The 23,209-nt window shown below is 39.7% G+C and overlaps 1 protein-coding gene across 1 annotated transcript in view; it reads left to right on the plus strand.

Annotated features, from left to right (window-relative positions):
* Window positions 1–12,091, plus strand: part of Pappa (pappalysin 1) — a 225,968-nt gene extending 213,877 nt beyond the window's left edge. Inside the window, exons 21-22 of the mRNA XM_021160402.1 lie at window positions 661–759; window positions 11,577–12,091. Of these exons, the coding sequence (XP_021016061.1) occupies window positions 661–759; window positions 11,577–11,684 (207 nt within the window). The 3' untranslated portion in view covers window positions 11,685–12,091. The remainder of the gene's footprint in view (window positions 1–660; window positions 760–11,576) is intronic.
* Window positions 12,092–23,209: the final 11,118 nt, after the last annotated feature.

Raw genomic sequence — 23,209 nt, forward strand, 5'->3', positions numbered from 1 at the left:
TGTCTGCATATAGTTTATTAAAGAAATAAATAACAAGATTTTATTGTCTTAAAGTAAAATGTATCTTCTAATTCAGAAAGAAGAAAGAAAGAAAGAAAGAAAGAGAGAGAGAGAGAGAGAGAGAGAGAAAGAGAGAGAGAGAGGGAGGGAGGAGGGAGGGAGGGAGAAAGGAAGGGAGGAAGGAAGGAAGGAAGGAAGGGAGGAAGGGAAAGAAAGAAAGAAAGAAAGAAAGAAAGAAAGAAAGAAAGAAAGAAAGAAAGAAAGAAAGAGAAAGAAAGGAAGGAAGGAAGGGAGAGAGAGAGAAAGAGAGAGAGAGAGAGAGAAAGAGAGAAAGAGAGAGAAAGACAGAAAGAAAGAAAGAAAGAAAGAGTACACTGTGTTTTAATTTTCATACTACAGCAAACAAAATATATTTCTCAGCATAGTCATATTCCAGCAGGAAAAAATATGGCACATAAAAATGTTTATAAATGGTAAAAAGAAAAATGTACCCAAGGGGGTGTTGGGATTGAAAGCCAAGTTGGCTGGTGATGGAGGTTTGTAAGAAGAGAGACTGCCAGACAACCATAGAGGCCTCAGTGAAGTGCTGAGAGCAGCTCCCTCTCATGCCAGGATAATAACATAGCCTTATGTGCTCCCTGTTTCTCTTCTCTTTTACAGCCATTCATGGGAGACAACTACTGTGATGCCATCAACAATCGAGCCTTCTGCAACTATGATGGTGGGGACTGCTGCACCTCCACAGTAAAGACCAAGAAGGTATGCCAATGTTACCCTCCTCCTACCTGCTTCCTCCATGGCTCTCCAGCCTGCTCACCAAGGTCTCTTCTACACAGTAGATGACTTGTTGTTGTGGCTATATTGTTGTTCTCTCTTCAGGCTTACTATCCCTCTAGATTTTTTTAAATCATTATTTCTTTTGTTAGTAGTGAAGCTGCTATCATATACAGGGTGCTAGCTGGTCTTTGCAAAGGTAATCCTCAAAGCTTAGTGTCAGGTGTTGTCTTTTAAATAAAAGACAACACACACTTTAAAAGAATAATGATTAGAGAAGACTAGTCACAGGAGGCTCTACAGTGTGAGTAGTAGCTATGCCGCAATAGCAAGGAAAGGGTCATGGAGATGGTAAGGAAGAGATCATTTAAAGCAAGTGACTAGCTTGTAAATTCTAGAGGGAATATATATATATATATATATATATATATATATATATATATATATATTCTAAGTGATGTATCCAAAGCAGAAGGTAAGAAAACACAGGACACTGGCAACTAGAATGTCTATACCCTGTGAGCACTCTAATATCTGTTTTGTTTTTTTACCTGTAGAATAGGTCTATGAAGGGCCTGGTCTGTGTGTGGGCAGAGGGTTTGCAGGTGTCATTTTTTCTCTTGGCATTAGGACACACACATACACACACACACACATACACACACACAGAGTGGTTCAATTATTTGTACTAAAACAGGAGCATTCGAGCAAGATGCTCATCAGCTACTCCAAAAACTTCTGCTAACTTACTGAGACATGTGGGCACCCAGAGCTGAAAAGCATTCATGTGACAAATGTGGCCATGGAGGAAAAAACCGCTTTGGTGCTGGCAGCCATCTCTAACGTGAGACAGAAGGTCTTTCCATCTCAGAGATGATTTTCTCAAATATTTTGTCATAAAGAACTGTAAACTGGGTCACTAGAGAAGAAAAGAATCAAAGTGACAGCCGAGGACTCAGAGATTGTCCCACATACTCTCCCCATTTTATTACTGGGACATTGAGGCCAGAAAGAGGGTGATTTGTGCCAGATAGTAGAGGAAATGATGCAAGCTTTCTGGCTGCCAACCTAAGCCTTCGGCTATTGTAACAACCTTAAGATAGTTGGTTGCTTTACAAAACCTGTTCAGGCCTCACATTTTAGAGACTGCTGAGCACATACTCAAATCAGAGAGTTCTTAGTGACTGACCAGTAGGAATGCTGGGTACTCTGGAATCCAGTCAGTCCCAAGTGGGCAGTATTTTCACAAAATGCCTGGTTTTTGTGGTTTTGGTTTTGTGCCATTGCTAAAAGACTGAAGATACATGTTTTCTGCCTAATATAGGAGAATAAAAGCAATTTCCTGTTAATAAATTTTATGATTTTTGTCCTAATAATGGAATAATATATATCTCACTCTTTGGGAAGTCCAGAAAGAAAAGAACAGGACAAAATAATCTCTTTCAGTCTGAAGAAAATCATGGTTGCTTTTTGTTTCAAATATTTTTTTTCTTGTTAGACTATTTCACATATTTCTGTAATAAAATCTAGTCATTTTTACCCTCACTCCCCCTCTCCCGTTGAAACCCTTCCTTCTGAATAGGTCTAGCTCCTACTTTCTAGCCTTCTTTTCGTGTGCAATTTCCTGCCTGAGCATGGGTGAGGGTTATTTATTGTAGCAAGGGTAACTTACTAATGGTTATATCACTGAAGAAAATGACATTCCCCTCCCTCCTTTTTTCTAAACATATTTTGTAAGTATTTAGTTTGTTGTGGTAAATCTCCAATCCAAATATGCCCTGGCAATGAAAACACAATTCAATTAATATGAATACATGCTGTGTGCCTAGACTGGGCAGATCTACCGCTACACTACCATCTTCCACATCTATGAGACCCCTTAGAACTTGTGATTTCTCCAGGCCATGTGCTTCTGCTCTACTTTTTTTTTTCATCTTCCTCCTCTTCTGCATCCTCTCCCTCTTCCATTTTCTCCTTCTTCTCTCCCCATCTTCTGCTCCACCTTCCCTTTATCTGCTCAATCATCAGCTCTCCTTTATTTTACAAATTAAAATGGGAAGCAGGTTTACAGGAAATCACCTGAGTGCTGACTCATTCCCTGTCCTCAGCCCCTCACAGGAGAATGGAATTAACATCAAATGTAATTAGCTCCAGGGTTATCCACAACATTAAGTTATGTATATCTCTGTATGTATATCACTGCACTCTGAGTTTGGGTTCTAACTTCTGTTTGTCATAGGAAAATTTATACACATAAATGACCTAACATTTCAGGTATAGTTTTTGCTATGCTGGTGTTTATTAGTCGATTGTGATGTACAGCATTTGTGCTAAGTAACCATTTATTTTAACTCTTATCTTAAACTTTGGAGGTATGTTCATTTCTTTGTGTATGTAAGTACTTTCAGAGATCTACCTGTTCCTTTACAAAATTATTTCTAGGTCAGAATGACTAGAATTGAAGATGTAAGCATTTGTAAGTTTCTTGATGTCTGCTTATAGTGAACATAACCTATCATAATTCATATTTTAGCCCATCGGAATAGTCTGGTTTTTCTTTTAAGTAATATAGTTCTATTTTAAGTAGAAGGTTTTTTTTTTTTTTTTTTTTTTTTTTTAGAATTTCAACGCTGATTTAGTTCGCAAGTTTGTACCTCTGATTAAAATGATTTTATACTATTATAATTTATAAACCAAACTTATAAAACTATCTGGGAGCCTTCTTAAATATATGACTGTTTTTACAAGAATGTGTTGTGGGGAGGTAAAGTAATGTGACTGAAGTTCACATGTAGACTCCAAGTTGTTATAGTAATTTACTGTGTGTGTGTGTGTGTGTGTGTGTGTGTGTGTGATATCATTTGGTTCTCTGTTCCTGAGTTGGGTGAATCTGCAATAGCTTCAGTCTGCAGAGCCCTGTAGTCTGGGATTTTTCCCATTTGTATCTTCTACTTTCTGCTGCTCTATCCTTCTGGATGAAGCAGTATATTGCATGTGTCCAGACTTTCTTTTCCCAGTGAGATGACCGTTCACTGAGCATCTTCTCTGGACCAGACTGTGTACCCACAGTAGGACTAGATGGATACAACTCTTTTATGCTTGTGAGACTTATCTGTTAGAGAACCTAATAAGAAGCAGTCACACAGTGACAGCCCATCCAGTTGTCTTTGTGAACAATTCAGGACGTGGGGAAGAAAGGTTCCCTGAGGACGTATATTTAGCTCTAAGGGGGAAGAGTGTCCCATTGAAGGTAAATATGGCTCAGGACAGAGTGATGGGGCTCAGTGACCTACAGGTTTGATTAAAGGACTTTCTCGGGGCATGTGTGGCATTGTTATAGTTACTCAACCTATGTTTAACACTTCTCAAAATGTAGATTCCAGAAAGAAGATGGAAAATATCTTACACTAACATCGCATGTCCTCCCTTTTAAATTGCCCAAGGTACTTTCTAAATAAGCTTCATGCCTCAACATCTTGAAGCATCTTTTGTATACACCCAGCTACTCTCTATCGTAGACTGATTTGAAGAGGTAGGAAACAAAACCAAACAAAACCCAAACAATCCAAGGATAGCAAACATCTACATAAATCACCTCATGTGCCAGACTCTCTCCTGGACTCGCCTGTTGCAGAAATTTGAGAATTCTATGAAGATTACTCTGTATTTCCTTCATCTACACTGCCATTCTCTTCTGTATTTATTTTGTAGATATAAAATATTGAGCCAAGACACTTTTTAATCTCCATGTCAACACTGGCAGGTCAATATTATTACCTGTATAGAACAGACAATTTAACTTGACTCCAAATAATTATTAGGCTTGCCCAAGTTCATTTGACCAATGATTGGCAAAGTCTAAATTCAAATCAAGTTCTGTCTGACTCATACATAAGTCTTGCTCTTTCTTCTGCACAGGCTGAGACTCAGACGTCGAAAGTACCTGTGAATAGGGCCTTGTTCTCCCTGCACCTGGGCATGGCTCTCTCAGTTTAGGCTATAGATGTTTTATGGTGTTCCAAGACTGCCAGGGAACCTGGGTGGGGGACCCTCCCTGTGACACATGAAAGCAGCTATCCCACAAGCAGTGTTGCCTAGGTAGTCCCTGACATCCCAGAATGCCCAAGTTGGGGGTTATTCTGTATATACATGGGACAGGAGAAAGTTCTGTTTCTTTCTCCAGCTTCCCCAGTAAGGAACCTCTTACTGGAAAGGAGAGGCTTTCTTGATTTTGTGTATGTCTCTTTCATTATCATCCATACCCTTGTACCCTATCCCTTTCCCTCATCACCCAGTCTTATACACAGAAACTGATCCACAAGGCAGGGTTGCTACAAACAGAAGCATGTGCCTGCTGACCACTTACTATGCAATGAGTTATGGTAGGAATCTTTTGTGCATGCTGTTTCTAGAACTGTCCACAGAGGAAGAAAACAGACTCAGTCAGGTCAAACATGAGGACAAGGTGACAGAGATGTATGTGGGATTAGGATCCCCCACTTCTAGAGAAGTATTTACAGACAGTTGTCTCATTGTCACACATAGTAGTAACTGCTTTTGTCTGGTATTTCACTTCACCAGTATAGTAGCTCTGTTGTAGATGTTGATGAAATTTGGACTTAGAAAGTCTCACATCATCCAGGCAGTAATGATCAGATTTGAGATACAGATCAATGGTACTTTATAAACATGTCACCTCTAACCTTTATGACCATCATTCAATGGGCTTGTGACTTTTCAAAGCATCGTGCATTTTTACTTGTAGCAAGTGTCTTCCTTTATACATATCTGTACACTGTAGGCCCATGATTAAGATAGACTTCCCTAGAAGTAGGTCTTCCCAGTTACTCGGCTCAGTGTGACATCCATGAACTTTTTCTGGTCTTCCTCCTCTACCTGTGTATATACCAGCCTTTACCAACATCCACTGTGTAGTATATCCTGGGCCAGGTTGGCATACAAAGCAATATTGGAAACTTTGATAGCAGGACTTATCCAACTTCCCACCCAGACACTTGCCTTGTAGCATGAGGTAGGCAGGAATGGGTAGGTAGGCCTCCTCTTCTTAAGATGTTGGCTTATTATTCTTGTTGGAGTCACAAGCCTTGATGCAAAGCAGCTGTCCATGATGGCTGCTGTCATTCTTATAAAAATGTAATAATCTTAGTAAGAGAATTTTAGTAAGTTAATGTGTTGGTGATAATATAGCAAATGAGGTGTATGAACAAAGATGTTTAGAGTCTGTTACACAGCAGGTGAGACATTACACTTTCATAAGGCCTTAGGTGAGAGGTTTAAGACAGGAGTAGACACAGGGTGAAAGGAAGATAGAGTGTCTTTGGCAGAGGTCACTGAGTATACCAGAACCCAGATACCAACTAGGGAAAGTGTGAAGGAAGTCACATCTTGCTTTATAAAGGCAGATAAGAGCACAGAGGAAAAAGAAAGAAGCCTAGAGAGATGAGGATTTTACAGCTTAAGCCAGTGTGTCTGATCATTCTCCAAAGGTGATGGGGAAGCACAGCAAGGATTACAAAGCATTGCACCAGCTTAGAGGAGGCACGAATCTTCCTTAGAAGACTGGTATACCAAACTGAAAGGGTTAGTAGAAGAAAACAAGCAGCTAGCCAATCAGAGCATCCCAACCATATGGTGGCTGATGATCACAGATACCAAAGGTGTTTCTCTCCCCCTCCCATTTAAGGTTGGCCATGACATGTTCATGTGGATCAGACACAGAAAGGACTTATAATTTGTTCCTGTGAGGGAATCTAATTATGTTCTCTCAAAAAGTTACCTTCGCTGTCACTGCTATCAGATATCACTCACCACCTCCATCATCTTCATCATGTCACTGTCAATGCCACCATTGACACAAGCAATATCACCATCACCATGCCCAGGAACATTATGATCATTATCACTATCATTTAATGAACACATATTTTGTGGCATTCATTGTGCTGATTTCCTGGATTTCATACTTTAGGGGAAGAAATTCCCTTGATATGATTCTTATTACCTCCATTTTTATTGAAAGAGAAACTGGAGCTCAGAAAAGGAAGTGGTTTATTTGAGAGCATACCTTAAGTCTATTACAGGGCAAAAGCTCTAATCTAAGTTCTCCTTCCATCTCTACCAGTACATTTCCTCCTTATACCTATGTACATTTTATCAATCATGAATAATTTACCCACACTTGAGCACTCTATCCATTCATTGTGTTGTATCAGGCTCTGTACCCATCTCACCCCCAAGAACCATATTGTTTGTATGTGTCATGTCTTTATCTACTTGGCTTGTTAACTATTTATATGTACACTGTATAGTCCTGGAGATTCGGGGAGATACAGTGACTAACACAAGGTACCATAATGTAAGTACCTTGCTATGGGGCAGCAGAACTAAATCTTTCAGTCTGTCAATGAAAGATACCTCTCAGACTGTTAACAAAGGATACCTCTTGTTTCCTTAACACACACACACACACACACACACACACACACACACACACACACACACACAGAGAGAGATCATATTTTGCCCACTACCTCCCTGTTGAGTATGAGTCAGAATCTAGCCCTTGACTGTCTCCCAGCTTGAGACAAGAGCCACAGCCAGAGCTTTGTGGTACATTTGCCCAAGCTGCATGTCTAAGCCATCCACACCCATGGATGAATGGGCAGCTGACCCAGATGGAGAAAACCCAGGTCTGAGCACCATCCTCTAGCCAAGAAGAAAAGAGTGAGAATCCTCCCTTGACTCATTGACTCAAGTCTTGTTAATGGAGCCTGGCATGAGAAAACACAGCTACATGGTTATTGGGCATCTTCAAATATTATCTGGTCACCATGGTGTGTGGCAGGTTTTCAAGAGAGGCAGCAAAGAAGGGACTCTAGATAGGGATTCAGAAACTGGAAATCAGGCTTGTAGTTCTTACTATATCGAACTGTGATTCTTGTCCTTAGTCCTAGGGATCTTTTTCATTGAGATGAGTTTTGACTCCTGTTCTTGCTTTTTGGGGGACATGGACATGGTACTGAGAAATGATGATAAACACAGATGCATGTTCCTGGCCACCTGCCAGCTAGTGACTCACTTCTTTGCATCTTAGTTTCCTCTAAGGTATAAGACAGGGATGGTAAGAATAGCTACCCTATTAGGGTTGCTGGGAAGCATAGAATGAGATAATGAACGTTGAGAGTAGCTCAGGGCTAGGTTCATCATAAAGAACAAAGGTCTAAGAGCTGGTTTGGAGAGGAGCTGATTTCATTGACTCTCACCAGAACATCGTGGAAAGTTTATGAAGCCATCATCTCTCAGTTGGAGCCTATAAGTGAATACAAAACTTCTACCATGGTCTCATTTTTAATATACCTACATTTAAAGAACACAATAAACACAAAAAGGTGTTGGATTCCCTTTAGAACCCAAGCCTTCTCTACTTTTATCATATTCTAATTATATTCCCTAATGTTTACTTTCAGATATATCTGTTTAAGAAATGTTAAAACTTCCAAGGTTGGCCTTGCTAGGATGGAGATTAGAAGTTTTATAAGCAGACTAGTGTGAGAATTAGCTGTTTCCAGAGCTCTGCCTGCCAATGACTTTGGAGAAGTTAATGGAACTAAAGAGGGTAGAAAAAAAAAAAAAAAAAAAAAACCAAAACAGGCAAGGCAGAGTTTGTTCGTAAAATTCTTTGTTTCTAGTTTCTAGGCAAGAGGTATGGGTACCCCCAGTGGGAGAAATCTTGCCTAGCCTGTATAAGACCCTAGACTTAATGAAACACACACACACACACACACACACACACACACGAGCTACATTCATTACCCTTTTTTTTTTCTGGATAAGGTTTGCTTTCCTATTTTTCCATACTGAGAAATATTTTCAGTCATAGTGGATGATAGGCCATAAGGATCAATGCTTACTCTACAAATCAGGAAAGTCCATGATGTGTGCTAGTTATCTGCTTGTGCATCCATGAGCGCATCTACTGATGATTCTACTCAAGGCTATCACTTGGCTAAGATTAAGTTCAGCACTAGCCCCTCCTCCTTTTCAGACTGAGCAGACACACAAGTGAGAAGCAATTCTGTGTAAGAGGAGTGTAAAAATAATATGCTCTGATATCCTAAGACCAAAGAATAGGGGTATGAGACTTGAGATAAGACATGTGGAAGGGTAGTTGGGACAGAGAAAGCTGAAAAGCTAAAGACTTAAATATGGGAAAATATTTGGATTGTTTAAAAACTCTGTAAGTGAATACACCACAGGGCAGTGGGAGAAAGGTGCAGGTGAGGTCTGAGAATTATGCAGTCCTCAGATGACATCAGGCCTTAAGCTTAGGGTGGAGCTATTGAATTTTCTTCTAAGAGACAGAATTTGCCAAATACTCGGATGTGTGGGACACAGATATGAAGTTGCCCTGGCCAAACATAGCTCTGTGGGAAAGAGTTACCAGGAGAGTATAGAGAAGCCAGTAAAGGTTAACTGGAAAGTTTTAAGGACAGAATTTGAGTGAGGTCAGGAGAAAGGGTTGAGTGAGGGATGGACAAGTTTAAGACAATGTCTGGATGGAGTTTGGAAGAAGGTAAGAAGAGGCTGGGAAGATGGTGGCATATGTGAGTGAAAAGGCTGTCTCTGTATGTCTTATTCCTCACTGACCATACCCTACATGTTGGGCCATGTTCTGGGAAATTCTGTGTGGTTCCTTACATGAGATATTGATGTTTTTTAAATCTCTGTTTCATACATGTTGAAACTATGGACTATGGCAGAGAAAGAATTTGCCCAAACTGTTTAGTGAGCATGAAGCAAAGACAGTCCAGGCCTTTGGGCTGTCATCATGGTCCTCTCTAGACTAGGTCAGCAATTGGAGTTTGTCTGAGATCCTTATTTACTTTCTTCACCAGGGAGAAAGAGATTTCTCTTTGTATATTTTCCAGTTCTAACATACTTCTGAAGATGAAGAGAGGGTGTGGAAAATAAGTCTGAAAAATACTCTAGGAAGAATTTTTGAAAATGTTTTGTTTTGTTTTGTTGTTTGTTTTGTTTTGCTGCAAATTCTTAGAGGATAGGACGTAAATACAAAGAAGGAAAAGGATGTGAGTGTAAAGATAAAACCAGGTGCTCAGTAGGAAAAGACTGAAACTGACTAGCACCAAGTCCGTTTAATTGAAATGTAATATGAAGAGATATCTTAGACATGGGAGGGGCCACGGGGCAAATAAAGAATAACTCACTCTTTCTTTGGCTTAGACTCTAAGAAAACAATTCTGAACAATACTGACCCAATATATCTCAGTATCAAAGAATTATATTAATTCATTAATTAATTGCATAAATTAATATAAGATGTGTTGGTGTATGGGTAATATATGTACATAAATATACATCTGTATAATTGATAACTTATTTTATCAGGCCCCATGCTAGATACTTTTCTTTAGCTATTTCATATATGCCTTATCACAGTGTTAGAAGATACAAGGATGTATTTCCACTGTTCTTATTTAATGACTGAGTTTGTTAAGACTTCAGAAATTGTCACATATTCAATGTTCCCCTGAGATAGGTGAGAAAGAGAAGCTAAGGTTAATACTTAAATTTAAATTATTGAAAATATTTCAAGTTGGAGATTGGTTGATAGTTATGGAGGAGAGAGAGGAGAGAGAGAGAGAGAGAGAGAGAGAGAGAGAATATTAGTTCACAAGTACATGATAATAAAGGAGAGAAAGATGCTCTCAGAGACAATTGTGAGCACTTGGAGACGAATGAGGTCATTAAATCCATCTGCGCAGATGGGGGACCCTCTGGGGAAAGTTATAAGCAAATGTCATGATGCAATACGGTGCAATCGACTTGTGTTAGTTCAGGCTGGGACTCCAGCAGGGACTGCACTGTGATCTGTGGAAAGATGGATCATGTGCCGGATGGGGAAGACACTTGCTCTGTTGGGCTTTTCCTACCACTTTCTAGAAAGGCTAGCCAGCCCAAGGTCACAGAACACATGAAGGGATGGACTGGAAATGGAACTTTGGCCTCACACTTTTTCTTATGCTAAAATATGTTTCCAAGAAGGGTCCTCCCAACAAATTTAATTAGAACTTTTATGTAAAATGCCCCTTGCTCAGGACTTGAGGCCCCATCCAAGGTCACACAAAATCGTTTTATGCACTCTTTTGATTTCATTTTTCTCCACAAATCAAATATACTACTGTGTATAGAAAGTTTTGTTCTTTTAAATGGCATTTTCACTTCCTTAAATTTGTTCATCACAGAAGTTTTGTTAGTTAGATAATCCATTGTACAATGACCCTAAGAGACTGCATCAGTACTCATTATTTTTACCCATGTTGCTCAGCCCATGGAGTTTACTCAGTTCCTTCTAAGGTGCAGACATGAGTAGTTTGCCAAACTTTAAGAAGGAGATGGATCATTTACTTTCAGGAAATAGTCCCTTTTATTGGTTTCAATTTCATCCTTGGTAAAATGTTGATTGTTGAATCAACATTTGGTTGGTAAAATGTTGAATGTATATAGTTGTAAAAGGGAAAAAGAATCAGTATTTTCCTATCTGAAAAGTCCATTCCCTGACAGAGGTACTTCTTCAAATGTAATCTGTTATGATAATAACCCTTGTATTAAGGGGAAAGGTTATTGTAATGCTATCAAAAATTAGAACTGTGAATTGAACTGGAATATATTTTTCAAATCTAGTGACTGCCCCCTTCCTTCTTATCACCTCTCTGAAAATCAGACCGAAGCATCTGATTCATTCTTGATTTTTATCTCTGCAGGTCACTCCCTTTCCTATGTCCTGTGACCTACAAAATGATTGCGCCTGTCGAGACCCTGATGCCCAAGAACACAGCCGGAAAGATCTTCGGGGATATAGCCATGGCTAAGGAAAGACAGGTGTCAAAGATTTCCCAATGCCAGGACCCGCATCCCTCTGGTATTGATTTCACAGTCTGCTGCTCAATGAAATGGCCTCTCCACACCAGGGATCCTTAGCACCCAACCGGTCTGCCTTTAATTTCACCCAGGAAGGACCAACTGTGGGGCAATGAACTGAATCTCACCATGTTGAATGATGGAGTGGAATACTATCCTGTAGTTTAAGATGGATTGAACACATGGCATGTAGTCCCAGAGCCTCTAAAAATTCTTTCCATTTCTCAAATGACCATAGCCCAAAAGAACAACAAAACTGTGTGTATCAAGGAGTATGCACATCTGTGGTTGGTACACAGGCATACATGCACACCCATGCCAATGTCTGTGTGAGGGCAGAAAACAACTGGAAAAAAAAGAACAAAATCCAAAAAATTCAATCTTTCATTTTCCAAGCTCCCAAGGAACACTGTCTTTGGGAGAGGTGGTTTATAGAAATTAAGACCAAGTACTGAGAAGCCAATACATCTCAGATTCTAAGGCTCAGAATATTGTAGAGTGCTTTGGGACTGGAAGTGAAATGGTTGTAATCACCAACCTTCTAGGGAACTAGGGCTTCCTAAATGGCAAATATTCCAAGGTGTGCAAAGCTCCCCAATTTTTTTTGCTGCCATGGGGGTTTTGTTCCAACACCAGGGTGCAAGGTTGAGTTGGAAATGGCTTAGGACTGCAGAATTAAGGTATTCTATCAGCTCCCTGCTTGAGGCTTGAGGTCTTCATACCCCTTCCAGATTCCACCCATTTTCCAGATCTGACCTTGGGACCACATTTGCTGCTACTCTTCCTGCTGCTCTGTCCAATACATTGAGTGCCCTAAGATGATAGAACTAGGTTAGAACAAACTCCATATAACCAAGTAGACTGCCTCAAAAGTGATTCATATTTTCCCACAGTTCCTCACTTCTTGCCCATCTATAAGAAAAAATATCCTTCATGGGCTTGTCTTTCATGAGTAGACTTCTCATTCTGGGAAAGAGTTGAGGGATGCCAGATGCTGGAACCCTTCTGGAAAGTCCAGAATATCTAAGCCAGTGTTAGATTTTCTAATCAAGTGGAACAGTGTTAAATTTGGGAATGCTGGAGCTACCCAGAGACTGTTGGAATAGCAAGGACTTAAGTTACTGTCCTTATCCCAGTCTTCCTAGCTCTCTAGGCTAGAACAAGCTTTGGTCTTGAGACTCCCACTATTACTCCAAGCAGATAGAGTTGTGAAACATCTTGGATATTGGCAATGTAGACTGTATACTAGAAGAACATAGAAGGGAAGCCCTGGAGATCCAGACTGAGTACCCAACATAGTCATCACATTTTCCACATAATTTTTCAGATGTTAGGACATCTTTCCACATTCATTGTTGGGCACCACTCCTTCCCCTCCCATATTTAGTCTTTAAATGTTAAGAGGAAATGAGTCAACTGTACATGGAAGCCAGCAATATATGCAGGGCCTTTTTTCCTGCCTCTTTTCATACCTATGTATATACTCTGAATTAATATGGGAAGAGTTAACACAGGATGATGTGGATAGAATAGCTAACTTTGACATAATTTATGAAAGGTGGGGCAGGGAAGCAATGATATGGACGATCTAAATGAATTATATAACAGAAAGATGACAGTACATCAACTGATCTCATCTAGTGGAGATAACCAACCAATAAAACAACCAATAGAACAGAATGCAAAATGCCAGCCCATGTGTAGCCACACTGCATCTAAGGCATTAATTGTTCAACTCTCACATCCCTTTTTCTACTAGGACCAACACTAACTTAGCCAACTGTGTTTTCATACTATGACAAATAGCTTTTTCCTGCTGATCAAGAACATTTTAAAAGGTAGCTATTGACCATCTGTGGTCCATAATATCACAAAATGTACCAAGATGGTTTTTCACTGGTACCCACAATTATGGATATAGTGCTTATACTATGCAGCTTGTCCTGTCCTTTGGCCTCTGAGGTTGAAGTCTAGAGTGGAGAAGTGGCCACCAACACGATGGTCAAGCACTTTGGCTCCTCCAAAAGCATATCTCATAGTGCATTTTCCCCTGGGATTTCTTGGACCAATCTTTAGCAAAATATAAGAACATTTTTTTTTTTAGTAGCCGGCCCAAACATCTCTCCAAGATCCTCAAACTTTTATCAAGCCTTCAGATTCCTCTTTTGCTCTGATGTGCTGTGTCAGCTTAGAAGGGACAAGCAAAAGAGTCACCACAGGGCCATCCCTCCAGATAAGTAATCCAGAAACCTCCAAAGACCCAAAGATGACATTATCAATAGGAGAGTTGTAGAAACTAAGAAAGACCACAAGAACTTCTCCCAGTCAATCCTCATCCAAACCCTGTCTTTGGTCTCACTGTCATCTGCTCTTATACTTTCCAGCTGGGCAAAGATTCCTGGAGGCTGGCTGTTAAGATTCATAGGCTGAATTGGGGGCGGGTGGGGGGAGCTTTCCAGGAAGAGTCCCATCCAGTTTTCTTCTCACCGCCATTCAAGCCTGTTATGAACAAATTCATATTTGCTGAGCCTAATAGATAAAAGAGGCTACCCAGTTGGTAGCCTGCCTCATGCCCACAAGGGATGTGTAATTCATAAGGTCTTCTCAGACCTTAGTGCAGGACAGTCAGCTGTATTTTTTCAATGCACTGATTCCCAGTTTCATTTTCTTCCTGAGAATAAACTCCTTGTCACATCTCCTCAGTCATCTGTTTTGGACAATGGGATAATCAGGAGGAGGCGGGTCTGAAGCACTATTGTACATCCACAGCTTAAGGGGCCCTAAAGCACTTGGGAGTTCTGCAGCTGAAGCAGTATGTCTGTTAGCAGCAAGGAAGCAACGATGAGATGGACAGTTCTCTGAGCCCCATCTGGGGAACTGTTCCAAACCGCAACACACTGTCTGCCCGGAGGACTTGCATTACCCCCTAGATTTTGTGCCAACAGCCTCATGAGGGAAGTCAGTCAGTCCTTGGGAAGTCAGTGTGGGTAGGTGAGGTGGGGTGTGAAGCAAAGGAGAGATTAACAGTCTTAAATAGCAGGCCTTTGCAGAAGGAGGGAATCAGCTGCTGCTCTTGGCCTTAGCACACTGGACCTCTGCCGAGACTTTTCTGTCTCATTCCCACGTTGGCCAATGCTTAAATGCTATTTGTTGAAAATAATTCTTTGGGACAGATTTCAGCTACCTCCCTTCCAGGTTTGATTTAACTTGGTTGTAACTGTCAATTTGTTAAAGGTCTTACCTGTGTGGATTTTTTAAAAAAGAAATAAATAGAAAAAGACATGAAAGAAAAGAAAAGAACAGGAAGGAGAGCATGTTAACCGTTTCAGTGTGTGTGTGTGTGTCTGTATCTCTGTGTCTTTGTGTGTGTGTGTGTGTGAGAGAGAGAGAGAGATATTTTTTTTTCTGAAACTACTTCAAGTGAGAAAATAAATACAAAGAATTGAAGGTGACAAAGCTGTAAAGACCGAAATTAATAGGAGACAAAGTGATTAAAAGGGACTGAAATGCATGGTGAAAACCTAAGAATATAGCCCTATTTTTATGCTTCCTTGAGGACACTATTCTATAGACTGAGTAGGTAGAGATGACATAGAGATTTCTCCAGAGGACTTAGAGTGGGATTCTATGGCACTGACTAACATTTGCTGAACATTGTGGTAGGTCCAGGAAGTAAGGCATTTTGCCCTTGAGTTATTGTTAGCTAAGCATTGGTTCATTTCTTTAGTGACTGTCCATGGTAAAGGGGATGCGGGAGGGTTTCATATTGATTTTTTACCAAATATTAAGGAAAGAAACTGTGTCTCTTTGTCATTTTTACACTATAAGATATTTTTATTTGCCAGTATGGCACTCAGAACCACACTGCACAGCTCCATTCTTAAGTAGCTGTTTCATGACCATGCAGGGGATCCTGTTGAATACTGAGAAAGAAAACAAACCGAGCAAACAACTAAATAGAGAACAAGATTTCTGAAACACCTCCTTTTGTGATTTATTCAAGTTTTTCCAAATGTCTAGCTATCATTTCCTCTGTAAAAACAATGTAATAATGATCAAGATAGAGGTTTATGTATGTGGCACAAAGCTCCAGAATTCTTTTCTCCAGCCTTCAATTTACTCAGTGATCTTGGAGAAGTCATCAAATTGCCTCCATATTTGCCTCAGTTTCTCTTGCTGAAAAATGGGGATAAAACTAGTTACCTACCTCACAGTGGGAGGATCATGAGGCCCTGAGGATATTACATGGACTGTCCAATCTGTAGAAGACACTGCACAGCCTGAGGCAAAGTTCATAGGCTTTCTTTCTTTCTTTCTTTCTTTCTTTCTTTCTTTCTTTCTTTCTTTCTTTCTTTCTTTCTTTCTTTCTTTCTTTCTTTCTATTTCATAAAATGCACAGGCTCATTGCCCTTTTCAGAATCAGGGAGTGGTTGATCAACATTTCAAGGCACAAAGCTGGAAGGCCTGGGTTACCATCCACCTTAATGAGTGTACTGGGGAATATTTACTCTTCAGATAAGTTTCCCCTGTGTTATTCTAGCCTTTACCAATTCAATGATTTAATCAAAATTCAATGGCTTCCTACAGTGTAAAAGTCAGTCTACTGTCATCAAGCTAATATTGGGGGGCATGTTTCCAATTTACAGAGTAAGAGGGTCTGGCATCTCTTCTCCAGTAGAATCCTCACTTCTCAGACTTAGTTTCCACATCATCTGATTCATTAAGAGAAGAGATAACATTCTGAGTGCAAGTTGGGCTTCTTAAACTTCACACCAGCAGCCAGTGAGGAGAACTTTGAACAATTATTGAGTTGCTTTCTTGGGTCTCTATAATCAATAACCTATCTGCAGATATCTATCTATATAAAGATATTATATATAAATAAAAATTTACATATATATGCACATGTATATATAGCTGTACATATACGTGTGTATATATATACTTAAATGTAATATTTACAAAACTGTGATCTCGTCTAGAGAAAATGTATTCATATTACAAACTGCTCTTCCATATTTATGTATCATATTATACCTTTTTATTACTGTCATAATTATTGAGGGTATTTCTTATTATTATGATGTTAGAATCTGTTTAGCACCTTCTGGAAGCAATCAAAAATATGACTTTTCATTGAAGTGCTTAGAATCTGTTCTCATGAGAAATCTACTGGTCTACTGTAAAACAAACAAACAAAAATTTAAAAAAAAATGAAAGAAAGGAAGAAAGAAGGAAACAAAAAAGAAAGAAAGAGAAAAGAAAGATTAAAGTAAAGTAAACAGCAAAAACTAAATACAACCCTGTTCTTCTTCCTGTACCTCATGCGCAGAAATGTGCTGCTCTTGTTTTGGGTTATTTTTCCTGTTCATGTGTTTTTATGGATCTAAGTTAAGTCTTTCAGCAATATATAAAAATGTAAATAGTTAACTTTATTTATTAAGAATGTCATCTTTTTTAATTTATATTTACACGATGGTTCATCTAATTTATTTTTTCTATAAGGTTTAAAATACTCAAACATATTTTTCTGTTCATGGTATTTTTTATGCTCTTCTCATGGATTTGTGTTTCCATACTGTTTTCTCTGGTCTCAATTACAGGTTAGATCTGACACACACACATACACACAAATAATGTCAAAGACGAATATTTTGCCACTGTTGATTACTATACCTTAAAGTTCTATATTATGAAAATATATAATAGCTTGTCTGCTTCAGCATGTTGTTGTGTGGTTTTTGACTGTTATAGTCATATAGAATGGTCATGCGCGTACTCACACAAACACCCTCACACACACATGCAAACACACCCATGAAATAACATAAAAGGAAACATGTGAGCTTATAATAAAAAAAATCAATAAGAAGCATGAAATTGAATTCAATATATATCAAGTGCTCTATATAACTCCTGAAAAGTATCTATATTTTGTACATGCAATAACTGGCAAATATACATTATAATATATTTCCATTCTATGACACTAACGTATATACTCCTTATCCTTATATACTGCTATTTGGACTCTGTCTTCAACAATATACTCTGAGAATATTTTTATTTTCATAACAAAAACACCCAAACAACAAAAATGAACACAACCTGTGTTCTGGATGTCACACTGTCATTGTAATCCTGAGCTCACTACAGAGGTTGATACTACACAAATCCTGCAGAAATCTGGGTCCTTCAAGATTACATCCTGGATCAGGGATTGAGGGGCTGGTTAGGATGCCTCTCTCCCTAAGGAGCTATTGGCAGTTGATGGTTACAGGGACAGAGAGATATCATTTTCTTCAGTGTTGTAAGAACTGGCAAGGGGCCCATGCTCCTTAACCCTCTGTCCAAGCTCGTCGAAGCAAACCTCATTAAATAAATGTGAGGACCAACAATATCCACAACAACAACAAGTGAGAAAACTAACTAGGAAGAAGGGCATATGCAGAGTCGGGGAGGGGAGAGAGAGTGAGGCGTGGATGGGATCACCACACAATGTATATGTATAAAGTTTCAAAATGATGTTATGTGAAAAATAATAAATTAAAAAGTATGAACACTTAACTAGCCAGTCCATCGTGTGAGCCTCCAGTGAGACTGAATATTGCTGCTTTCTCTCTATCTAGGCCATTTTCTTGTTCATCCATCCCCAGCCAGTAAGTAGTTATGCAGTCTCTGGAAAGATATTAAATTGTTTTAAAGTTCTGTTTTGCTATCTGTGAAATGAAAATAAAATATCAACTTCATAATATTCTTGAGTTCTTTTTTGAAGATAAGTTTTTCCGTGAATGAGAACATTATTGGACATGGGTTGCATTGGCTCTTGTCAGGTTGAGACCAAAGCTGCTTATGACAAGTACCAATAACATATTAATTTTACTGTTGATCTTTTTTTTTAAAAAAAAGAATAAGAACAATATACCTTGAAGACACGATGCTTGCATAGGCATCTCAATAACAGCGGCACTGTACACTGAGCTGTTGACTGTCAGCTCAAAGTATGTTTTTGTGTACTGATGCTTAAGATCTTGAGTTTTGTACAAAAAGAATTGTTTGAAGGAACATCCATTGGAATTAATTTTGAGATCATGATAAGGTAAATCAGGACTACCCACAAGGTATTTTTGAAATCATTAAAATACAATAAATATATCAAGAATCACGGGGGAAGCCACTAAACCAACCAACAAGAAACATTGCTCAATGCTCCTCTACTCCACAACTAGGTTTGATTGTCTCTTTCCAAGACAGGTGTTCTCTGTGTATCCCTGGCTGTCCTGAGACCAGTCTGGCCTTAAACATTGAGATTTAACTGCCTATGCTGTGATTAAAGGTACACCATCAGGCCAGGATCCTTAACTAGTTTTTAATGATAAGGTTCGTGTGGCATATTTTCTGCTCTACAGTTATATTCAATTCACTATGAAAAGAAAATTATAAAATAAAATTTATAGGATGACTTCCTAAGTAGAAACAAATATTTCCCAAGTAAAAAGGTTATACTCAATGGTGTTGATATAGCTCAATATTCTGCAGAATTTTGTCTGAAGAGACAAAACTTCTTTGTGAGCTCTAGCTTACAAAAAGTTAAGAATGACTTCTTTCTAACCCAAGAGAAAGAGAAGAGGAGGGGAAGAAGGCGGAAGAGAAGCCAAGTGCAGAGTTAACTGCTTCTTTATGGCATTTAATGGGGATATGGCTTCAAATCAGGCAAAAGTGTTTATCATTTACAGTGAAAGCACAAGATTGGGGTGCATTCTGTGATGCTATAATGACATTAGTAAATTACTGAGTGGCAGGCATCAGAACTGAGGATAAAAACACAGCCTGTCTGATATTCAACTCAGGGACCCTCCATCTTTTGAGTAAATGTTTTAAACACCCAAGGAACAAGGTTTAAACTGAAAGTCAATGTTGCTATGAAAGGAACCAAGTCCAGGGACAATCTGCCCTGTGACTTTGAGCAAGTCCCTTGCCTTTGTGAAGACAGAAGGAGCTGCTAATGAGAGAATGCAGGTGCTGTGATTAAGCAAATGAGACCAGCAGGTGCATCCATCATCCTATGAAGGATTTTAAAAGTAAAGCAAGAGCCCCCTGGCACAGATACTGAAGATTTGCAGCTCAGGCTTCATGGCTGCCTTGTCTGGCCTCAGTGGGAGAGGCTTCACCTAATCCTGCAGAGACTTGATGGGCCACGGTGGGAGGATACCAGGGCGCACCTTCTCAGAAGAGAAGGGGACAGGGGATGGGGGTGTGTGTGAAGGAAGAATGGGGCAGCAGAGTTTGGGATGTAAATACATAAATAGAATAATGCACTTAAGGAACTGAAAAAGACTGAGATACTAGATATTTGAAATTTCAATTTCCTGCCTGGTAAAGGATGTGATTACATAAAGTCATCTTTAGTGTCTTGAACATTCTACAATTTAGGATATAGAGAGAGTGAGACGAGATCATCAAGATTTGGAAAATCAATAAATGTTCTTTTGCTCATATGGCTCAGTATGTAGAGTGTCAACTACCACACGGAAAGCCCTGGGTATGATTTCTCCATTACATAAAACCTGTCTCATTAAACAATCCAAACCAAATAAAATAACTATATAAACACAGTTAGTGATCTGACAAGGGGTGTATCATGATGAGGTCTCAGTAGGAGGAAGGCTTTGGAAAGGTCTGAAAAAGAAGCTGGGATCACAGCGTATTGTATTATCCTGAGCACTACTCTACCTCTCTCATCAAAACTGGGGTGTCCTAGGGAAACGATGAACAGTTGAAATGAGGTGTCTAGCAAAGGGGTATGGGAGGTACTCGCGAAATACTATGTGCCAGTCCCACTGCCCTCTACTCTTCTCCATTCCAACTCTGACTTGCACAATAGTAAGTATGCAGCAGAAAAGGAGGTGGGTAGGTGAACAGGTAGGTGTCCTACAAAGGTCTCAGCTCCTTGGTATTTACATGGAGAACTCTTGCATCACTTTTATATCACCAAAATAGATGCTCTACCATTCATTTTGCTTGTTTCCATCTCTAAGAAACTAGCCAAATCTTGGCCACAAGCCAAACATTGAATAGGTCTAGAGTGAAGACAAATTTGAAAAGAAAGTGAAAAATAAGCACAATTCCATAGTTCCTGGAACGCGTATCCAAGGGGTAACAGGAAAAGCAGGCACAGACACAGTATCTCTTTCTTTCATATGTGGAAGTGGATTAGTGTTGGCTTTTAATTCTAACAGAATACCGTGATTGTAGGAATCACAAGAGTCAGGCTTGCAGGCGAGAGAGAATGAGGATCAGAGTTTCACTGACTGTTTTCATAAATAATGAATTCACACCCTCCCAAATCAAACCCTAATCATTTTGAGATTTATACAGTATAGTCCAGACTTTTTCTTGTCAAATTTTGAGTCTATTTAAAACAAAAACCTAAGTTGATATTCAAATACCACAAGGATGGAAGCCACGGAAGCTTAATATCAGCAGAAGCTGACTGATAGCCATTGTAATGCTGGGTCAGGATGATGTCACAGGAATCATCTAGGCTTTACTATCTGATCTTAGAGGTCAGCACTCAGCTCACTGGCATGCAGTATGTTTGTGTCCATGGCAGTGTTTTAACTAGAAGAAGCAAACCAGGCAGTGTTTTAACCAGGAGACGTGGGCAAGGATAAATGATCCAGGCAGAGATAATAATGCATACCCATCCAATATAAAAGAGTGAAATCAGGTGTGGCTGTACAAAAACCAAGCAAGTGTTAAGCTCACCAGAGCCTATGGTGAGTAAAAGGACTAAGAGGCCACACTGGGAAGGAAAGGTTAAGAGGTAATGTCAGAGAGTTATAGAGAGACCAAATGGTTAAGCATGTTTTAGTTTGAGTTTCTCCAGAAGGCAACAAAAAGATTGAAATGCACAGGGTTTATCTGTATAAGTGACCTTACAATCAGCATTGTTTTACAGCAGTTTCTACCAAGAAAGCAATCCTCAATATCAGCCCCCCCCCCGTTTTTCTGTGCTAACAATTCAGGGAGCAATTTTTATGTTTTTAATTGGTTATTTTATTTACATTTCAAATGTTTTCTCCTTTCCAGGTCTCCCATTCAGAACCTCCCATCCCATCCACCCTCCCCTGACTCTATGAGGGTGCTCCACCACTCACCCACTCCTGCTCTCCTACCCTGGCATTCTCCTACACTGGGGCATTGAACACTCTCAGACCCAAGGACCTCTCCTCCCACTTATGACCAACAGGGCCATTCTCTTCCACATATGTGGAGCTCCAAGGGGTCTGGACTGTTGACACTGTTGCTCCTTCCATGGGGCTGCAAACTCCCTCACCTCCTTCAGTCCTTCTCCAACTCCTCCATGACTGGGCACAGTCTGATGGTGGGCTGCGAGCCTCCGTATCTGTATTTGTCAGGTTCTGACACAGCCTCTCAGAAGACAGCTATATCAGGCTTCCATCAGCAAGCATTTCCATGCATCCATAATAATTTCCGGGTTTGGTGGCTAAATATGGAATGAATCCCCAGGAGGGACAGTCTCTGGATGGCCTTTCCTTCAGTCTTTGCTCCCCACTTGGTCTCTGTATTTCCTCCTGTGAGTATTTTGCTCATCCTTCTAAAAAGCAAGGAGGCATCTACATTTTGGTCTTATTTCTTCTTGAGCTTCATGTGGTCTGTGAATTATGCCTTGGGTATTCCAAACTTTTGGGTTAATATCCACTTATCAGTGAGTACATACCATGTTTGTTCCTTTGTGACTGAATCACCTCACTCAGGATGATATTCTCAAATTCCATCCATTTGTCTGCAAATTTTATGATGTCCTTGTTTTTAATAGCTGTATTCCATTGTGTAAATGTATCACATTTTCTGTATCTATTCCTCTGTTGAGGGACATCTGGGTTGTTTCCCGCTTTTGGCTATTATAAATATGGCTGCTATGCACATAGTGGAGCATGTGTCCTTCTAATATGTTGGAGCATCTTCTGGGTATATGCCCAGGAGTACTTTCCTCCTTGGGTCACAATACTCTTGAGTTCTGTTGAAGCTTGAACCTACAAATGCTGGAGGAACTAAGACATTTTCATCACAGGGTTCTGGCCTCTTCATGACTGTCAGGTCTCTGACCTTAACATGTGTTCAACTATATTAAAAGTTCCTAGGCTCCACTCATGATTTGCTTCACTGGCTATGGTGCAGTAGTACACATGAATGTACATCAAACCAACTAACCAACAAACAAATAAACCCTTCCCTGCTCACTGATAATGGGAGGAACACAGTAAGTAAATCACAGATGTCAGTGTCTCTGACAGTCTACAAACTACATATCTATTACAGGAATAAGTAGAGATTCCTTCATGAATAAAATAAGCATGGCTCCTGTCCTTGGGGGATTTTCTCTCTGTTGGTAAAGCTATTGGCCACATTTGAATTGCAGTATAGAAAACCAAGTCTTGGGAAAACTCAG

The sequence above is a fragment of the Mus caroli genome, chromosome 4, assembly GCF_900094665.2.
Source record: "Mus caroli chromosome 4, CAROLI_EIJ_v1.1, whole genome shotgun sequence".
Taxonomy (NCBI): domain Eukaryota; kingdom Metazoa; phylum Chordata; class Mammalia; order Rodentia; family Muridae; genus Mus; species Mus caroli.